Raw genomic sequence first — 21661 nt, 5'->3', positions numbered from 1 at the left:
GATGCGTGTGCGCGTGTGTGGTTTTCCTCTAGTCAGCAGCGATCCGCAAGCAACCTACAGCTCGGAAACCGAGGAGTCTGTTGAATCGTTTATAGGGTTAGGGCAGAAAAACGCCGCCTGTAATAACAAAGACGGCGGCTGCTCTCATTCACATACTCACTTTCTCTCCAGGTGGACCGATCGGGCCTTGAGGACCAGGCAGACCCTGCAAGACAAGATTTCAGAAGTCAGATAGGGGAAATCTGATAGTAAAGTTTATATTGGAAAAAGCTGTGTGAGCATCTCTCAGTCAAATCTCAGAAAGAATGTCGAACAGGATACGTTATTCTGAATGTCTGTGCATGAGTGTGTTAATATATGAGTTCTGTTCTCTAGAAACACACTTATGGAGTTTGGATGTGGATTTAGATTAACGGATCTACAAGTTTTCTCTTTCCTCCTTACTTTTTCTAATTCTTTCAACAACAGTTCATTAAGCTCCACCCTTAACTGAAAACGAAAGAAAATTTATAAAAAGAGCATTTAATCACCCCATGCAATCACTAAACTGTTTTCTTTTGCTCTGTTGATGTATTTCCAATTGAAAACGGAAGTTTGTTTGGGAGATAGTGAAGGTTGGTTTCCCTTTTTTTTTAAAACTAGCCAAAGAGTTTTAGCCATAAAAGCTTTAGTCAGAAAACCTTAAAGCTATCCACCTTTTTCTTCAAGGCAGAAGTAAGCCTACGGGTGAGACTTCCAGTTCATTATTTGCTATAGGGAAATAACGAGAAGAATAACGATGTGCAGTAAACAGTACTGCACATCGCTACAAAGCAATGTGTTCATAATTGTGACCCTAGACCACAAAACCAGTCATAAGGGTCTTTTTTTTTTTAAATGAATGATTTATACATTATCTAAAAGCTGAATAAAGCTTTCCATTGATGTGTGGTTTGTTAAGACAGGACAATAACTGGCTGAGATATCACAATTTGAAAATCTGGAATCTGAGGGTGAAAATCGCCTTTGAAGTTGTCCAGATGAAGTTCTTAGCTATGCATATTACTAATCAAAAATTAAGTTTTTATATATTTACGGTTGGAAATTTCCAAAATATCTTCATGGAACATGATCTTTACATAATATCCTAATGATTTTTGGCGTAAAAGAAAAATCGGTCATTTTGCCCTATACATTGTATTGTTGGCTATTACTACAAATATACCTGTGCGACTTATGACTGGTTTTGTGGTCCAGGGTCACAATTAAGATAATACATTAAAATAATGTGGTAAGTCACACCAATTTGCAATATCATGTAGCAAAACAAGCTGTTTTGTACAGCTAAAAATAACTGGACGCAGATAAGACCGGAAGCCAGACCCATAAAATTTACAAATGGCCTTGCCTGCTCTTATGGGAAGAAAAAGGTGGATAGCAACTGTATGTTACAGTCTTTATGATTTGCTAATTGCTAGTCAGTTGTGGGAGGGACTTTCTCATTCTGGAAGCATCTGATTTGACAAAAATCTGTGTAGTTCATGAACATGAATCACATTTTTGGTCCATTTACAGTATTGTTCAAAAGTTTGAGGTCACCAAAATAAGTGTTATAATTTAAGGTTTTTACAAATGCAATTTATTACTGCAATTTATTTTAGTGTGATTAAATAAACAGCATTTGTTTGAAACTTTTAACATAAATGTACAACTTAATGTGTCCTCGCTGTATAAAATCACCTAAAAAAAAAAAAATGTATACTTACTGACCCCATTTTTAGAACAGTAGTGTACATACAGTACATCTACAAAAGATTATTTATAGACAGTGATAGATATAGATATGTATAGACAGTGTATAGATGACCTCAAACCTAACAGACAAAAACTAAAAGCCATGGAAAGTGGGAAGTAAAAGATTCTTGATTAGAAAAACACAAACACAATTGTCAGACAGAAAATGACAAAAGGTGATCAATCGACTGATACTTACATGTGGGCCGGGGTTACCCTGTTGCCCAGGAGGTCCAGGCTCTCCTTGAGGACCCTGTTAAAACATTTAACAGAAACACTTTAGTACACAACTCTATTATTATTCTTACACTTCACTGCCCCAGGGAGCCTATGACATTTTATAAAGATATGAAAAACAGTCCCAATACCTCAAACTCCAAAAATACTCCACGTATTAAAGAACAGACACGTGAAAATTACAAATCCATCTTTTTCCATTGGCCTTCCTTCTTGAATTGCACAGCCTACTATAATAAAATCTATTATAGCAGCTTTAAACCACTGGCAAGCAGGAAGAGACATAGAGATGGGTACGAATTTTATAGCAAACTGCGTAAGGAAGGCAGCTGTAGTTAGAGTGAGACCTTGAGTGAACAGAAAACTGCTAAAATAAGATAACATGTTGTTACCTGAACGATCAATGAGTCCCTTGTTTGTCCTGAACACTTAAACTGTCCGCTGTTCTTCAGAAAAGTCCTTCAGGTCCTACAAACTCTTTGGTTTTTTAGCGTTTTTGTGTATTTGAGCCCTTTCCAACAATGACTGTATGATTTTAAGATCCTTTTCACACAGAAGACAACTGAGGGACTCAAATGCAACTATTACTGAAAGTTCAAACGCTCACTGATGCTTCAGAAGGAAAGATGATGCATTAACAGCCGGGGTTAATTTAACTCATTTGAATATCAGGGTTAATTTAACTTATTTTGTCTTCTGGGGAATCTGCAAGTATCTAAAAGGCAAAATACGAAAAAATATACACATCCTCATTCTGTTCAAAAGTGTTCACCCCCCTGCATTGTGTTTCCTTCTGGAGCATCAGTGAGTGTTTGAACCTTCATATGAGTCGCATATGAGTTGCATATGAGTCCCTCAATTATCCTCAGTGTGAAAAGATGGATCTTAAAATCATACAGTCACTGTTGGAAAGGGTTCAAATACACAAAAATACTGAAAAACCAAGGAATCTGTGGACCTGATGGACTTTTCTGAAGAACAGCGGGTATTTTAACTCAGGACAGTATGAGGGACTCATGAACAACTATCGCTAAACGAAAAAACGCAGCTGTGGATCATTCAGGTAACAACACAGTATTAAGAATTACATATATGTAAACGTTTCAACATAAATTCAGCTATTATTTTCTCTTGTGGACTATATGTAAACATCTTTTATGTGAAATATCTTCTTCAGGTCAGCAGTGTTGGGCAGTGACTAGTTACTAGTAACTTAGTTACTGTAATAATATTACTTTTTGCAGTAACTAGTAGTGTAACTACTTCCTAATAAGATTTCAGTAATAATATTACAGTTACCATCCATGAAACAGCTTAGTTAGTTACTTTTGATGCCTCAACTCCGCTGATTTAAAATCCAACAGTCAAATAATTCCAAGATTTATTTTCATAATTTTCACGACTCGCACATGCATGTGATGTCCCCAGTGCAGCAGGCAAGCTTGGATGATGGAAAAGCTTACATTCAGCAGATAGAAATGTTGCATTATATTGATTTTGTCAGGAAAAAAGTTGATCTGAACACTGTTGTGTAAGTTGTGGCTTTACTCTACTCTGACATTACATCCCACCTACATCCCTCTGACCATGTGTACATTATATTATTATAATTAAAAACCTGGTCAAATGATGAGGCAGAAATATGTTGTTAGTAACATTCTGGAAGAATTTTATGTGGAAGAACTTCTGTGAGTCGTGAAGAAAAAGTAATGTAACTAGTAGTGTAACTAATTACTGTTGCCAAAAAGTAATAAGTAAAGTAACAATATTACTGTATCAGCTGTATTTATTCTATTTTTTAATCAGTCAATCTCATGGACCAAATTGAATCCCTCAAAGACCACAATTTGTGAACAAATGTCTAAGAAACTAGCAGAATCATGGTGAACACATTGTATGCCTACATGAATCCACTTCCTGTTTGGCATATTTTAGTGGCAGACATGCCTTCTTAATTTCAGCACTTCCAGGTCAAAGATCACCCCCCTGCTGCCACAGTAACAGTGACGTTAGCTCTCTCCTGCCAGGCCTACTGTGTTTCTCTTATCTAATAGCCTTACATAGATGTGACCTTTGCTTGGGACAACAGATATGTTACAGAGAGGTCATAGGTTGTCAGTTAAGGCCAGTTAACCAGGAAACCCCTTCATGGGGCCTAGAGACCAGAAGAGGCTCTCTTCTGTAATAAGCACACTATTAAAGCAGCGGAGAGAAAATCCTTACCATATTTCCTTTAGGGCCAGGTGGTCCATCCAATCCAGGAAGACCCTGAAAGTGTATAAAACAGAAGTGTCTAGCTGTGAGTTTCATGATATTTGGATGGTTGTACATAAGCAAGTGTGGTGTTTGTGGTACATACACGCTGTCCAGGGGTACCAGCAGAACCTCTAGGGCCCAGCAGTCCTCTCGGACCCTGGTAATCAAGAAAGAAACATGTCATGAGAATTATTTAGACAGCCAAGTGGTCATCAGACCAAAGACCCACTAGCAGATAGCGCTATGGAGCTTGGACCCACTATAACAAATGTGATGTATTTTGAGTTACAACAAGTACCATATACTTTTACAAGAGAATTGCCAAAACTGTCTATGATGAGCAGCCAAAAAAACAAACTTGATTGAAGACTTAAATGATTAAATGTTTAAATGTTACATTATATCCAACAACATTACATTAAAATGGACATTTTTTAAAATCAATTCACTTCATGAATATTTTTTTCAACAACAAAAAAAAAAAAAAAAAAAAAAAAAAAAAAAAAAAGAAGAGAGAAAGAAAAACTGCATGGCAGGACAAATCAAAAGGCATCAGGGACCAGCTTTGGGCCACAGGCCCTGGTTTATGTATGGTATTGGTATATATTCTAATTTACATATTTTTTATAATGATGATTACACTATGTCATTAAAATATTATCATTAATGATGAGTCATATAATTAAACATTACATTCTTATTTTTTGTGGAAGGTACCAGAGACGATTAAGTATTTTTTCTCTGCTGTGAAAGTACTTTTCGAGTGTCTGTACTTTAGTGTTTTTCTTTACTTCACAACATTCCAAAGCATAATACTGTACTTTTTACTGCACTATGTTTCACATTAAATACAATTTAATACTTAATTACATTAAAAATTTAGTACTCAAGTAAAAGTAATTCAAAGAATTACTTGAGTACAAGAAAGTACTACATTTTTAATGCCTGTATAATGTAATGCATTAAAGGTATTAAAAATGCATTAAATGCATTAAAAAACAAAACAAAACAACAACAAGAACTGTCCACCTCTGGAAGGGACAACAAAACATCTAGCTGCACTTTAGCTGTGATTGAAATTAGCTCAATATTATGTTTTTGTTTAATGCAAATTTATTGTATTTGTTCACTAAGATTAGTTTGAATACTAGCCTTGTAGTTACATTGTATAACAGTCAGATTTTTCAAAAGTATGTCTACTTTGTAACCTAGACTGATTAACCTTCTGGGGTCTGAGGTGATTTTGGGACCCTTTAGATGTTTTGACATGCCCTGACATTTGTGCTTAAATAATAAAAGCTTCAATAATACCTGCAAAACTGTGTTTTGATCAATTCAGAGAGACATTTTTAAATGATTTAAATGAAAAAAGGTTAATTATTATTTTCTACAGTCAGCACAGAACACAAGGTTTAAGACAGAAAGGCACATTGGGATTTTCGAGGTAGACCCAGAGGTTTGCTACATCAACTGTGAGACTCGGTCCAATTCCACATCTTCAGGGCTGATTCTGTTATTTGTTAGATCTCTGCTGATGGACTATTTAGTCAAAGAGTAAGTAAAATATGTGAGACCATTAGCGTCTCGTGAGAAGCAGAGAAAGAAAGAGGTCTGGAGAAAATAGAAAACTGCAGCACTCCTATCCTGTACAGAGCCAACAAATAGAAACAATGAGAAACAAATACTGAGATTTGAGGTGGAAAGAGCAGGTGGAGCGTGAAGAGTGATTATAGTGGGCAGTCATGGTCTTTTAGGCATGAAGTAAAGTTAATAACCTTCACGTTCTGTCCTGAGAGCGTTGAGGCCCATTTGAATTTTAACTCAAAAACATACTTAATGTCGAAGTATTGATACTTGATACTTCACTTTTCCTATTTAGATTATACACTAAATTTAATACACACCTTCAGTGAAAAGGTCACGTTACTTGTGGTTTGGCCTCTGGTATCATGCACAAGTGTTTAAATGTTTGGAATCTATACTATTTCAAAAGTCTGTGCCTACACTGTGATACAAAAAAGGGTTAAAGCTTCAAAAAATGTCTTCTAAGCTTTGAATAGATCACATAAAAAAGGGAAAAGATGACAATGAATACAAAATGCAAATGGAGATGCTTACACTTTCTCCTGGCATTCCTCTCTGTCCAATCTCACCATCCTCACCCTGCAGACAAGAGCACAAACACGCTTACCAATGTGTTTGCGGACACCCATGCAAGTACATATGAATCAAAATAGGACATTAATGTGTCACTTGGACAAACGCACCCTTGGTCCGTCCTCTCCTGGAGGGCCTGGTGGGCCAATGGGACCTGCCTCACCCTAAAAGAAAACGAAAGAGATGAAATGACAGAGAGGAAAAAGAGTAAATGTATTATTACCATCCCTGCCTGCCTGCCTGTTTTTGGCTCTGTGCATTGTTAGGGCCAATGACCACTATTTATAAGACTGCATCCCTATAAGAAGAGGCTATAACATAGCGGGGCCTGTAATTACCCAGGGCAGGATTAGGAGGACAGCACTTTGGCTGGAAATATACACAGCTCCCTGTGATCTACGGGCCTCTTTCACTATACTGGCCTAGGCCAAGCAAGCCACACTCTGCTGTGCCTAGCGAGGGCAGCTTTCGTTTGCCAGAGAAACGCAAGCGCGCCAAACAACCCCCATAGCCTCTATAACGAGGTTAACTACTTTTGCCACTATGACTGTCAGCACGCTAAACAAAACGTACAGCGGCAGACATGTAACATTATAAAAATACCCTCTGTCTTGGCAGGAGCCGACAAGAAGCTAGATTTCTGTAGGAAAACTGCCGCTGAGGAATAAAATGAAACCAGGCAAGAATTGTTCCCATAATCATAAAGTGCTGCTCGAGACAAGCTGGAAGTTTGATAATTGAGCATTAAAAAGACGTTTTTCTCATGGGTGGTGGTCAAGGCTTGCGTTCTGCTGTCTAAAACAATTCAGTTTCATTTCAAGTATTACAACAATGGTGAGAAACCAAAGTTTTGTTAAGAATAGTTCAGCACTTACCCTATGTCCCTTCTCACCAGGTAGACCAGGAAGCCCATCAAATCCTCGGTCTCCCTGTAAGACAGAAATAATAATGATAATAAATAATTTTGTAACAATTTAAATGCATTTATTACATTCAGTGTTACTTATTTCTGTCCAGTGCATTGTCCTTAAAACTAGGGCTGTGCACTGATTTAAAAAAAAAAAAATTAAATAAATAAATAATAATAAAATATTTTATTCATTGTTTTTTCATTTAACATTCAAATGAATCTCAATCAAACTGCAGTGGGGTTATTTTGATTAAGTAAAACTAACTTAAAAAAATACAGCTAACTGATGCAATAAAACAATAAAATCAATAAATAATAATAAAATAATAATAATAATAATAATAATAATAATAATAATAATAATAATAAAAACACAAATTTTGAAAAATTAAAAAAAACTTAACTTAAGTTGACCAAAAAATAATTTGTAGCCACAAATATAATTTATTTATTATAAATATAATTACTGTTATTAACAATTTAACAAATGAATGTTGAAAAATTATTCATAATTTAAAAAATATATTTTGTGGCTAATTTTTACTAAGTACTATTATGATATATTAGAGATATGAAAAACAATATATTTTTTTAAATAAGCATTTATAGCTATTTTTAGCAAATTATTATACCAATGTTTATGTTTATCATTTCCTTGTTAGTAAAACATTAACTTAAATATTTAAATAAACTTCCTTAAATTAACAGTTGTCATATAATTCTATTATAACAAATAAACAGTAAAAATATGTGCTGCATTAATTACATTATTATTTTTGTTATTATTATTATTATTATTAATTATTCACTTTATTATTATTATTCACAAAAAATATTTGGTTCATTAGCTAACATTTGCTACATTGTTACACTAATGTCTAGCATTTATTAATCTAATCTGTTAATTTCACACATTAAAATCACAAATTGTGTTTGTTAACATTAGTTATTGCTCTGTGAACTTGCATTAACAAACAATGAATGACTGTATTTTTATTAACTAACATTAACAAAGATTAATAAATAGTGTCATAAACATATTGTTCATTCATGTTAGTTAATACATTAACTAATGTTAACAAATGACACCTTATTGTGAAGTGTTACTAATTATTTTTAACTGGCAGAAATTAACTCATGAATTAAAAAAATCAGTAATTATATGAGACAGACACACAGTAGCAAAAACTCCCCACTTGCTTTGAATACAGAAGTAGTTGTTCTGTAACCGCAATCAGTGCTAAGTGTGTGGAAGGTTTTGAAGGTTTTGAGTCAGTGATTTTACCTTGGCTCCTGATTCTCCAGGAATTCCTCTGGCTCCATCGGCTCCATTTCGGCCCTGTAAAACCAGGTCGCATCATCAGCCTGATGCTATGTGCTATGAGCAGGTTAATGTGCTTAACATATGTTTCAAACAACTGCAGAATCAATGTGAGACAGGAGTTGACGTGAAGTGAGCGAGTTCACACAACCTAAATACGGTGTGTTGAGTCTACAGCACGTTTGGGGACTGAATTATTGTGGCAATTTGACTCATTTATAACAAAACTGTGAATAAACTGTGTCAAAGGAGAATCTGAGAAACGTTTGGCATTAGAACTAGCAGATGTGAAATCCAAATCCAACAGACATGTGTCATTCAGCAGGTAAATTCAGGTCAAAGCTAATAGACACAGACAGTTGCATGGAAAATCTGCTGCGCGGTTGGAAAGTGAACAGTGGGCTCTTGCGTAGAGCCTTTCAGGTTGACTTTGCCAGAGTACTTCAGCAGCAGCGTTGCAGATGTATTATGTATGTCATCTTTTTCATGCCACAATTAAACACTACCAACAACAGATTTTTCCTGTTCTTACCCTCTTGCCTGCTTTTCCAGGTGATCCAGTAGGGCCTTGAAGTCCTCTCGGTCCCTTAAAAACACAAAACATTCTGTAATGGAAGCGTACTGCTAAATGACAAGTGAAAAGCAGTGTTGAAAATTACGTAAAAGTCATTTTTTTTTTGGAGACAGAAAGAGGGGGACAGGATTGGGAAAGGTCCACGAGCTAGGATTCGAAGTCGGGACTCCCATAGCATAACAGCACTATGTCGGCACGCTGCCACGAGGCAATCAGCGCAGACAAGTAAAAGTTATGGCTACTTTTTATGTGAAGTAACACCTAATACGTCTTCCTCACCGTCAGCTGACTGAGACTCTCCCTGCTTTTTTTTACATTAGAAAGTGCTGTTTTATAGTGAATGAGTGTTTATCCCCCCAACATATTTTACATTCAACTGCACATAAGCTATACCATGAAAAGAAGCATGTTAATTGTTATGACAGCGTTAAAGTTTATGACCGCTGCACCTGTGGGCTCCAAGGCAGAGAAAATCTTTGACGCAAGACTCCAATTCTGTTCATTTACCCACAGCAAATAATGGATTCCACTTTGCATTCTCTCTGGCATTTTAAAGCAGCCTTTTTAGAAACATAATTTCAGGGTGGGCCTAAAGAAAACATAGTCATTTATAAGCATGACACACATTTATACCTACAATATCTCCTTTAATGTAACGTGCCTTAAAGGGAACCCCGGGTATTAGGACTTGTATAGCTTAATATAAATGATTAATGTAAATGATGTCTCTTACCTAAATATGTAGTAGAAAATCTATGAAAGATTTACGTTATTTAAAAAAAACACATAGTTTTATACATATTTCAGACTATGGAGGGCGCCATTATTTCGATAATGTAAAATGGTTGCACTCGGTGGAGTTCTCTTTTAAGGCTTTTAGTTGACCACAGCTTACAAACGGCAGAGACAAGAAACGATAGATGCCATCTTGGCAGTTGTTAACACATGTTAACACTTGTCATGACACCACAGCCACTTAAGGAGTTTCTCAGCATAGATTTCACTCGATATTGGGGGGGTGTTTATACTCCTTTTGGGGACAATTGAAGGTGTGGCATTTGGTTTAAGCCTAGGCTTATATCCATCGCCACCTGTAAGCTCTTTCAATAGCTGTGGTCATCATATCAGTATTTTATTTTCCAAGTTGTGTTGTGGTAAAAAAAAAAAAAGTAGTTGCACACTATTTTACATCATTAAAATAATGGCGCCCCCCCCCATAGTCCAAAATATGTTTAAAACAATGTGGATTTTTAAAATAATGTAAATCTTTCATGGGGTTTCCACTACATATCTTAGCAAGAGACATCATTTAAGTTATATTAAGCCAAGTCTTAATGCCCATGGTTCCCTTTATAGGAATAGTTCATTCAAAAATGAAAAGTCTGCAATTTCATTTTTGGGTGAACTATGCCATTAAATATATATCTAATCATCCCAACTCCGCAGTCTTCAATTGAGCAAATCTTTAAATAAACAGAAAAGTAGTGTGATTATATGACTTCTAATAAAACATTAAGACAAAGGATTTATAGGATTATAATTAGGACTGAAGCTGTTAAAACAGGTTGTTAAAATGTAAAGAGAAATAGTCACCTGTGGCCCAGGATCTCCACTTTCTCCTTTAGCACCAGGTGCACCAGGACCACCCTGAAACACACACATACACAGATGAGTTTTACGTCTCTAAATACCAATATCATATGCGTGGAGCTGTGTTTGGGTCACACGCTGGCTATCCAAACACATTCCTCTGCCATTGCTGTAAAGGGCATTTGATTTGGAGGCAGCTATGGAAAAGAATGAGAGAAATTCTAGTGGCATTCTTAGTATGATTCATCTCAAGAGGACAAAATACAGAAACACAAAAATGACAAAAGAAATCTTAGCAGGGAAGGTGAAAATAAACAGCAGACAGCCTGGAAGCACATCAGCACCGAAGAACTGTTCATTTTCTGGCCATAAATCATTGCAAGATGAATGTAACACATGTTCCTATCAGTGTTTGTGTGATGTCAACTGGAGGAAGTTCAAGAAGAAGACACGGGAAAAGAAAAGAGACATTCATGAAGGTAAATCTCGCATGCATGTGGCTTTTTGATCATGTTTATCTTCCGTGCTCCTCATATTCAATAAATAAATAAATACATGCATAAATAAATTAAAAACTAATTATTTTAACTGAACAAGCATCACAATTCCTGAACTTTTTGTAAACAATCTAATTTTCATTGTGTGCAATATTTAGGTTTGTAAAGCTGTTTATTTAATTGTATTCATTTACAATTCAATTATTTATGTTTTCCCTCAGACTGTTGAGCAACTGATGAACAATAAAGGCAACTGGTAAAAACTTTTTTTTTTTTTTTTAAATCTACATCATGGTAACACTTTACAATACGGTTCATTAGTTAACATCAGTTAACTACTTTAGTTAACATGAACTAAAAATGAACAATACTTCTACAGCATGGTAATATTAGTTAATGATAATTTAAGCATTTACTAATGCATTATTAAAATCAAAAGTTGTGTTTGTTAACATTAGTTAATGCATTGTGAACTAACATGAATATTAACATTAACAAAGATTAATAAATAGTGTAATAAATGCATTGTTCATTGTTCAATCATGTTAGTAAATACATCATCTAATGTTAACAAATGACTCCTTGTTGTAAAGTGTTACCAACATCATCTCTCCAACCTCTTCAAAATAAATGTATTTTGCTTTATATTAATATATGTGACCCTGGATCACAAAAGCAGTCATAAGGGTCATTTTTTTGTAAATTAAGATTTATATATCTGAATAAATAAGCTTTCCATTGATGTATGGTTTGTTAGGATAGGACAATATTTGGCCGAGACAACTATTTGAAAATCTGGAATCTGAGGGTGCAAAAAAATCAAAATATTGAGAAAATCACCTTTAAAGTTGTCCAAATAAAGTTCTTGGCGATGCATATTACTAATCAAAAATTAAGTTTTGATATATTTACAATAGGAAATTTACAAAATATTTTCATGGAACATGATCTAATGGCATAAAAGAATGTATTTTTGGCTATTGCTACAAATATATCAGTGCAACTTATGACTGGTCCAGAGTCACATATATTTATTTCTAGATGCATTCCAATATAAATGAAAATGTTGGTTAAAAAGCTGTAATTTATAAAAATGTATTCAAAATATGAATTTATTGTGGTAGTAATAGAATTTAGTAACAGTTTTGTTAAAAAAGGAATAATTTCAATTAATTGTTTTCCCAAAATTAAATACTGAACTATTTTAAATCCATGTCAGTTAGAGATTTGACACTCACCACTGGGCCGGAGCGTCCCGTCAATCCCATTGGACCAGGTGGTCCCCTCATAGTCAACTGCAGCGACAAAGCAAACAGTCAAAAAGTTGCAAATGTGACATTAACTGCAGTAGAGTACATAAGTTGTGTTACTGGCAATTGGTACATTTCCATGTACCATACAGTGTTATGAGAACTATAAACCTGTCCTGGTTTTAACAGTCCCTTTAAACTTGCTCATATATATTCTCTGCACATTTCAGCCCAAAAAACGGGCAACACGAGCAAGGGTACACACCCGGGCCTGGGCAAGGATGGCTTGGGCCTGAGCTTCTTGCGCCGTCACCACTGGACCTTTTGAAGCTTCTCCACCAGCGCGGAACTGTCAGAGAAACAGAAATCGCAAGTTTATTTCAGTACATTTACTGCACGCTGAAATTTAGAGGGGCCACCGGAGTCACTACAGCACAGAGTGGCCTCAACGGTCTTGTCATTATGGGTTTGCATCTGGGCTGCAAAGTGCCAGTTTGTGTAGAATTAAAGTAGACATTAAAGTAGACTGTTGGGTGTAGCATGAGTGCAATGGGGTTACAGGGTGGGGTTAGGGCATTTTCGCAGCTGTAACAATTCATAACCTACTTGGACGTTTACAATGATAGTCATTTGTCCGATGTTAGAGGAAGTGGCCATTTGTAGCTGATTTTGAGATAAGTTCGGTGGTTGCGGGCTGGAAAAGCTTGTCCTTAATCAGAATCATTGGAAACGTACGGGTTGGACGTGCTTACCGGCAACATGAGGATGGTGCCAGAGGGCCCCGGAGCTCCATCTGCGCCTGGCAAACCAGGACGACCAGGAGGACCCTGAGAGAAGAAGAGAGAAGGAGAAAAGAGGGAGGGAGAACAGAAGGAAATAAGGCATAATGCGTGTGGGAAACCGGCTGTACGAAAAAAGAAAACTATAGGCATGGAAAGAGTTTCTTTAAAGTTTAAAATACAACAATCCGCTCACGAGCAAAGGAAAAATCATGTAGGATCGTTTTAAATTATCGGTTAGGTAACCCAAGTAAACTCGAAATCCCAGTTCACCAAAACAAAAGTTTGACTAAATTGTTTAGAGAAAAATGCTGTGGCGCTTTCGCAAATTGCATCTAAACTGCAGGAGATTTCCGCAGAGTTCCTCACACCCGAAATCAAAAATAGCTAATGTGCTAAAGCCCAGTCATTATCCCATAATAATACACTTAGGTTTATTTCGCGTTATATTTATACTGAGGTTTATGTATGTTTTGTCTTGTTTATAGTTCCTTTCACTGCGCTGTTTATTTGTGTGTGTGCTCGTAATGAAACTGACACCCACAAGAAAAGCAGGAGGACTAAAAAGCAAGCACACATATGATGGAATGCTGCTAGAGTAGTTTTGCGAAGAGATCTCTTTAGCAGGCATGTCACGCTCCTCTTGTAGACGGCTCACTTTAAATTGTTCCCATATGACGGTGTAATTGTGTGAGTGCGTACGTGTGTTTTAAGGCTGGGCAAACGTCCTTTCTATGTAAAATATACACTGACGCTTAGCGCACAAGTGCTTCTGTATGTAAATCAGGGAGGATGTGATGTGTAAAAGGGTCAGGCTATCAAGGGAATTGTCCATCGTTGCTAATTAAGCATTTTCAGCTAGAGTTTGGCTTCATATGAAGAGCTGACGGACATCAAAGCGAGTGGGAAATCACTTCCCCTCAGACAAAAAGCCCTTTGTGCTGGAAGTCGTAGGTCAATGATGGTGGGTGTGCTGTCTGATTCCCAGAATGCATTGCAAAGGTTAACTCTGCGGGAGTTGAAGATGATGAAGATGCCAAGCTGTACCGCCGTAAAAACAGGAAAAAAAATCCAGATGTTTGTTTGTATATTGGACAGCTTTCTCTGTGCAATAATCAACGGAGCGCATTAACAATCCTGAAAAATGGTGCGAACAGCACCAGGTATAAGGATACATGGGAGAATGAGTATGTGTTAATGTGTATGAGAGGTTATAAGGTCTGCTGCTCCTCTGGAAGTGTTATTAGAGTGTAGATTTATAGGCAGATCTGGTTTCAACGTGGCCTCCCAGGTCTCTGTAATACGTGTACATCTGCTCACTCACATAGTTACGACATGCTGCTTGTCATTAGCTTATTCTCTCTATGCTTTAAACAATGTAAATGTTACCATTGTCTTTATGTGGATTTTAGAAACTACTTACTCCTCTAATAAAGTGAGAAAAAGATTGTGTTCTGATAGGGCTACTGTTACCTATGACTGGTGTATCTACAACAAATAGGATTACGAGATAGTAAGTTACTTAGATGAGGGATGATTTTCAAGAAAAAGTCAACTTACTCTCTCACCCGGATCTCCATGGAGGCCCGGGGAGCCTTGTATACCTGGAGTGCCGGGGATACCCTGAAAAAAAAAAGACACAGACAGAAATGCTCACACCAACTCTATTCTGACATTTTCCATAAAGGTATTTTTTCCTGTGGAGTTTCTCAAAGAGTGCGGAAAAAGGTGATACTCACGGCGGGCCCTGGTGGTCCTGGGGGTCCCTCTACAAGCATCCCCTGATAAGAATTGAAAGAGAGAGAGGAAGAAAAACATGAGTACGGTAGCATGCTGGGCAGGCCGTAAATCTCACAGTATGAGCAGCACCGAAATAAAAAGAAAATCAGAGAGGAATGAAGAGGAACCCAGTAGATGTGGTTCATTTAGTCCAACCGAACCAATTGTTTTGAACCAATTTTTCCACTATTCAAGAAAAGTGAATAATGAAACTGCTGTCAAAATCAGATGAATAATACGTTGACATTTGAAAGCATTAATATAGGAATCTTTTTTCCTGGACTGCTACCATCTTCCCTTTTCTGTACAACTGTACAATTAATAATAACATGGGAGATATGACTACATTTGGCATATTGACAGATTTAAAATATAGGTATTTGTTACACTTATTTTTACATTGTTAAAAAAAAAATCTAATAATTGAAAGAGAGAGAGAGAAAGAAAAAAATTGTTTCCATAAAATGTATATATATATATATATATATATTATATATATATATATATATATATAAATACATATACATATATATATATAATATTCAACATTTTAGAAAGACTGGTTTTACTGTATTTCTGATCAAATAAAGACAGCTTTGGTGAGCATAAGACACTTTCAAAAACATTTAAAAATCCTCCCGACCTTACACTTTTGAACTGTAGTGGATCTATACTAATACATAATTGATTTTGGGTTAATATATTGGGTTTTATATACAACAGTTAGCAGCCAGCCACATTCTGAACTGAAATACTATTGAAGGGGAAAAAAAAAAAAACATGCATTATTAGTAGTTGCATTTCATTTGGTACTTGTAAAGGCTTCATGCAGAGTTTACCTACCGGCTCAATGACTGCAGGTTCACCTTTTTGCCCCTTCTCCCCACCATAGCCACCACCAACCTACAACAGAGTCAAAACAGAGATTTAATGACAGAGGAAGTACTATTCCTGTAGACCAAACAACTGTAAAACAGTACATTAAGCACTAAAACTAATGCCCAGAATGGACTCTATAACTCTATAAAGCTAAGTGGTGAACATGTTCAGTGATTACTGTGAGGATGATTAGAAATGAAGCATGAACTCCATCTTTTCCTACAATGTCTACTTGTAAGACCCACAGGGAAAGTCACTTGACAATATTTATACAGTCCTCTAACAGAAGTATTAAATTCAGCCCATTAGTGTGTCCATGTGTGTTTTTTGTGTTTGTGGACCAAGATGATATATCTCTCCAGGAATGAAGAAAAGGAGCACAAACCCACTGTGGTAAGTGTCTGTGTGAATGAGTACGTGTGTTGAACTGTGAAAATAAGTCTCGAGTTATAACAGATCAACACTGCAATCACACAGTTAGCATTTCATTTCCTGTCGCCCACACACCACAAGGAAACTGGCTACAATTGAGAGACTTTCATGTGCTGCTGTGTCAGCATACTGAAACATAATAAGGTAAATGGACATTATCCTGAGTAATTAGGAGCATTAGAATTACATTTATGTGGTTGCAATGAAAAAAACATGCTTGTCAACTTACATTACTCTCCGTGAACTCCGTTTCAGCAGGTCGGCCCGGTCCAATCTCACTCTCGTAGGTCGTTCCGGTAGGTTTAGCTCCATTAGTATTGTAGTCGTAGAACGAATCGTCATAAACACTGGGGTCTATCTGTTTTGCATCATATTCACTAATGTCGTATTCCTTAAAGTCCTGGTTTTCTGCGCCATCCGTGTTTTTGGACTCCACAATATCCACATTCTCATTGGTGGCAATGGTGGAATCCACTCCAACTTCTTCTACCCCTGTAATGTAGTCATCTACGATTTCCTCTTTTGGCGATGGATTCTGACCAGCCCGGGAAGGCAGGAGGTCAGTGAATGAAGAGAACAGGGTGGTTAGTCAATGCAGATATCTAATCAAACGAATTTAATGCAGCTCTATAAGTAAAATAATTGCACTAGCAAAGCATAATTCTAAATGGGATCATTTTAGAAAGAACAGTGTGTAATTGGTCTAATTTCTATTCAATCATGTAATAATATGCATCAAATTAGAGAACAACCGATAATTTCCAAAATATTAAGGTCACTGCTTACTTATTACCATTTGAAGTTATCCTGACAGGAGAAGGCGGCAGTTTTTAAGCATATTTCATTAATTCATTGTATTTTGAAGCACAGCATAAAAACTGAAAAGACGCACTGAAAAAGAACAGAACACATACAGATACCTCCAAGTTATTGGTGTTAATCTGGCACCTGGTGCTAATTTCTTTAATTATATGATGAACTCTATTTAACTGGCAGTATTTTTCCAATTTTCACTGAGATTGCAAGATGGCAGGCTGCTCTAAGGTGACTCAAACTCTGCGACCAGAGGTTGTCTGGAAAAAGTCAAAGGGATGACCCTCTCAGCCACTCCAAGAGAAGTTTGTCTTTTCAAATCTGTAATTTCTCGAATATTGCAGCTTTACAATCACACTAATTCATTCAAGTCCCTCCAAAAAGGTTGATCATCCACGTAAGAAAAATGCACAAGAGGACTGATAATGCAGAAACTCTCAATGGGGAATAGGTTCAGCACTGCAGCTGGAATTGCTTGCCAGTTTAGTGCTGAAGTCAGACTAAAAGCGCACTCTGCAGCAACCCAGCCTGTCATCAGCAGAGAGAATCAAAAGGCTAAGCTCACCTTTGCTGAGGAACATATTGTGTGGAAAGAAGAGAACTAGTCCAAAGTTAATTTTAGTGATAAGAGCAAGTTTAAATTTATTTGTGTCTGATGGTAAACATTTTGTTCTGTGTCAAACTGGTGAAAGACTGAACCCTAAGTGTGTAAACCCTAACCCTAAAGACAGTAAAAGGTGGAGGAGGAAGTGCCATGGTTTAGGGGATGTTTTCTGCAGCAGAAGTTGGGCCTCTTATAGAGATACATGGCAGGGTGAATGCAAATGTCTATCAGAACCTCTTTCAGCAACATGCAATTCCTTCCCTGCAAGCATCTCTCAATCAGCCTGCAATTCTTATGCAAGACAATGCTTCCTGTCACAATGCAAAACAGGTATAGCAGTTCCTTGAAGCTAAAAACATTTAAATAATGAAATGGCTGGGCCAGTGTCCTAAACTAATCCCGACTGAAAATCTCTGGAAAATTCTTGGTGGCAAAGTTATGGCTAAGAAACCCACTACAGAGAGTGGAAGAAGAATGGACCAAGATCACACCAGCACACTCTACACTTTCTACTATTTTCTGACAGCTATAATCCTCCAAAATTTTAGCTGCAATGTTCTTTTGTGCTACAGTGGTTACTGTTCTCTAATTTTGATCATTGTGTTTTCCACAAAATAGATGTTTTTTTATATATATACATGTGACAAACAACTAATAATATTCAATATTTTTACCATTGCAGTGAATAGAAGCTAAAGCTTATCATAAAATGATTTTCCAAAAATCAGAAACATTTTGGTTAATAATAATGACAAAGCACAACAACCTTCCATGTAATAATGCTGCACTGCTGTCTCATCTCACCCTGTACATCTTGTGCGTTCCAGTTTTTTTTTTATTTTTTTTATTTTTTTTTCCTTTTTCTTTTTTTTTAACTGGAAAACTGTTTTGACTTTAAGTCTGACAGCTTTCCACACCCCGGGGGAATTTATGCAGTGAACAAAAGTACTTAACATTTCTCCAGTTAATCCCAGCCTTTATATTGTATACTAGGAGTGCTTTAGAAGGCAGTGTCAGCCCATGTAGGTGTATCATTTGAAGCAGACGTTTGGCCATCGCTAAATGCAAGACATGCTGTTCCAGTTAAAGCTGGATGGTCCTCATTCAGACTTCATTCGTGCAATGTCTTAGAACAGACTGTGACAGAATCATCAACTTTTGCAATAACATAAATAAGGAAAATGCAATGATTTCATTGCTTTCAGCTGAACGTAAACCGTTAAATGGAATAGTGGTGTTTATTTGACTTTTACCCATAAAAATCAGACTGAGGTACAACCGAGTAAAGAAAAACCACCTCAAGTAGAGTTGCCACCTCAAATGTAGATGATTTACTACTTTTCTCTCCTTGCTTAGTAATAAACATGATCTAAAATACAGCAATTATTTACATTTATCAGAATATAAGGTGCAAAATAATACTTTTCTAAAGTCAAAACTGATTTTATTTATCAGCTTTACCAAAAGCAGCCATTTGAATAGAAACCTACTTAAAAGGAAACTAGATGCAGGCAGATCTTTACCTCATTGGCTGAAATGGAAACAGAAGGGGCTTCAGTGCCATAGTCCTGCTCAACATAGTAGTCTCCAGTGTCGACAGTGCTGGGCTACGAGTAAACGTCACACAAGAGATTCAAATCACTCAGAATGAAGAAAAAATGTATGCATCTAATCTTGATATGTGAACGTTAACTGCTTATTCTTAGCCGTTTATATCCAAATTTGAAACACGAGCAGGAAAAGTAGGATTTGGCAAGTAAATAATAGCTGGCTGGTAACTTTATTACAAACTTCAACATAACAGATTTCTAAAATCACTCTGAAAGAAATCAAACTGTCTACAAATTGAAAAAAAAACAAAAACAAAACAAAACAAAAAATCTGTGTAACATCTATCATCAAAAATATGATATAGGACACACTGATTTGCACTAATATGCCAAGGAAAGAAAAATAGCTACATTTATTTTGTCTCTCTATGACAGCGGGATTATTTCTTGATAAACACAATATGAAATACATTTTCATGGTCAATAAATTTTCTCAAAATCTGCAAAAAGTTGCATTTGGACCCTGTATTTCAGTGAAAGTGATGGCATATGAGGAGAGAGAAATGCAAAGTGACTGAGAGCAACAGAACAGTGGAGCGTGAGAGTCAAGGTAATAAATCAGAGACCACACAGTGTGGAAGTGGGCGGGCTGAAGAAAATCCCACAGTGACTGACATGCACCTGGACCAAACAGATGAGCAAGAATGTTTACCTTGGTCTCAGTACCGACGTTGCCAGTGGGATTTTCAGTGGCAGTCACTTCTTCTGTGTAGTCATAGAACTCATTGTAATCTGTGTATTCAGTATTGTACTGAGAGAGAGAGAGATGGATGCATGTTAGAAAGGACGACTTGAACTCAAAGCCTTTATATACAGTATAGAATCTTCAAAACACATTTAAACACTTTTTGCATATCAGATATCAAATGTATTAATAGAAAAAAAAAAAAAAAACTTAATAAATAAAATATCAAACCAACTGTATCTATTTATCTTTTATTTTTAGTAGACATAGTTTTGAACAATATATCTACTGTTTAGTCATTTTAAACCTGACAAACTTCTCTTTTTTTGCTTGAAAAATGTTTGTACGTCTCTTCTCTTTTTTTTGACATTTTGTGAAATAATGCAACAATGTTCATACATATATAAGTGTTCGAAGACTTTTTGGGGTCACTGTGTACTAAAGCACTGTGCATCTAGCACTGCAGGATACATTATTGGCATATCACACAAAATACAAACTTAAGAAATTAAATCATGCAAAATCCACTTATGTATGTGGATGACATGATGAGTAATCAGTGAACTACAAAACCCTTTTGCAGAACAAATGTTTGAGAACAATAATTTCTTTGACCTTCCCATTCATGTAGACCATCAAATCAGTAATGTCAAAAGGATTTGGTGTTTCACACGACATTTTAAAGAGTAAGTTCTTTATCTAACTACTGTATCATTTAAGAGACTTTTCTTTTTCATTCAAAGCATTTTATGGTACAAAAGCACTAAATGTAATGCTTTAAATACTCTGAGCCCAACTGGGCCTTATTCATGAAACAAGAGCAGCATGAATTTCTCTGTAAACCCATTCATATATATACAATCACATTCAGTTCAATAATTGGAATACAAATCATGTTTCATGAATAAGGTCCACTGATGAAGTTCTCTATCGTGAAAATAGGCTCATTTTCCAACTCCCCTAGAGTTAAACAGTTGAGTTTATCCTTCCAGCTGATCTCTGGGTCTGGCGGTAGCATTTTTAGCATAGCTTAGCATTGATCATTGAATCAGATTAGACCGTTAGCATCTCGCTCAAAAATGACCAAAGAGTTTCGATAATTTACCTATTTAAAACTTGACTTTTCTGTAGTTACACTGTGTACTAAGACCGACGGAAAATTAAAAGTTGCAATTTTCTAGGCCGATATGGCTAGGAACTGTACTCTCATTCCGGCGTAATAATCAAGGAACTTTGCTGTCATACCACGGGATATGATATTACGCAGCGCCTGAAAATAGGCTAACACCTGCTTGCACAGGGAGACTATTTTCAGACGCTGCGTAATATCATTGCGCCTGCTGCACCAATGGTACGGCTGCAAAGTTCCTTGATTATTACTCTGGAATGAGAGTATAGTTCCTAGCCATATCGGCCTAGAAAATCGCAACTTTTCATTTTCTGTTGGTCGTAGTACACGGTGTATCTACAGAAGAGTCAAGTTTTAAATAGGAAAAACATCTAAACTCCGGTCAT

The 21661-nt window shown here is 36.3% G+C and overlaps 1 protein-coding gene across 1 annotated transcript in view; it reads right to left on the bottom strand.

Moving 5' to 3' along the window:
- col11a1b (collagen, type XI, alpha 1b) overlaps window positions 1–21661 on the bottom strand; it is a 91474-nt gene that overhangs the window by 46346 nt on the left and 23467 nt on the right. Inside the window, 19 exon segments of the mRNA XM_051133839.1 lie at window positions 161–205; window positions 1973–2026; window positions 4234–4278; window positions 4370–4423; window positions 6385–6429; window positions 6534–6587; window positions 7299–7352; window positions 8619–8672; window positions 9187–9240; window positions 10822–10875; window positions 12554–12610; window positions 12831–12914; window positions 13318–13392; window positions 14905–14967; window positions 15084–15125; window positions 15967–16026; window positions 16664–16969; window positions 19375–19458; window positions 20114–20212. Of these exon segments, the coding sequence (XP_050989796.1) occupies window positions 161–205; window positions 1973–2026; window positions 4234–4278; window positions 4370–4423; window positions 6385–6429; window positions 6534–6587; window positions 7299–7352; window positions 8619–8672; window positions 9187–9240; window positions 10822–10875; window positions 12554–12610; window positions 12831–12914; window positions 13318–13392; window positions 14905–14967; window positions 15084–15125; window positions 15967–16026; window positions 16664–16969; window positions 19375–19458; window positions 20114–20212 (1383 nt within the window).

The sequence above is a fragment of the Labeo rohita genome, chromosome 2 (genome assembly GCF_022985175.1).
Source record: "Labeo rohita strain BAU-BD-2019 chromosome 2, IGBB_LRoh.1.0, whole genome shotgun sequence".
Classification (NCBI taxonomy): domain Eukaryota; kingdom Metazoa; phylum Chordata; class Actinopteri; order Cypriniformes; family Cyprinidae; genus Labeo; species Labeo rohita.
This window is presented reverse-complemented; position numbering and strand designations above follow the sequence as displayed.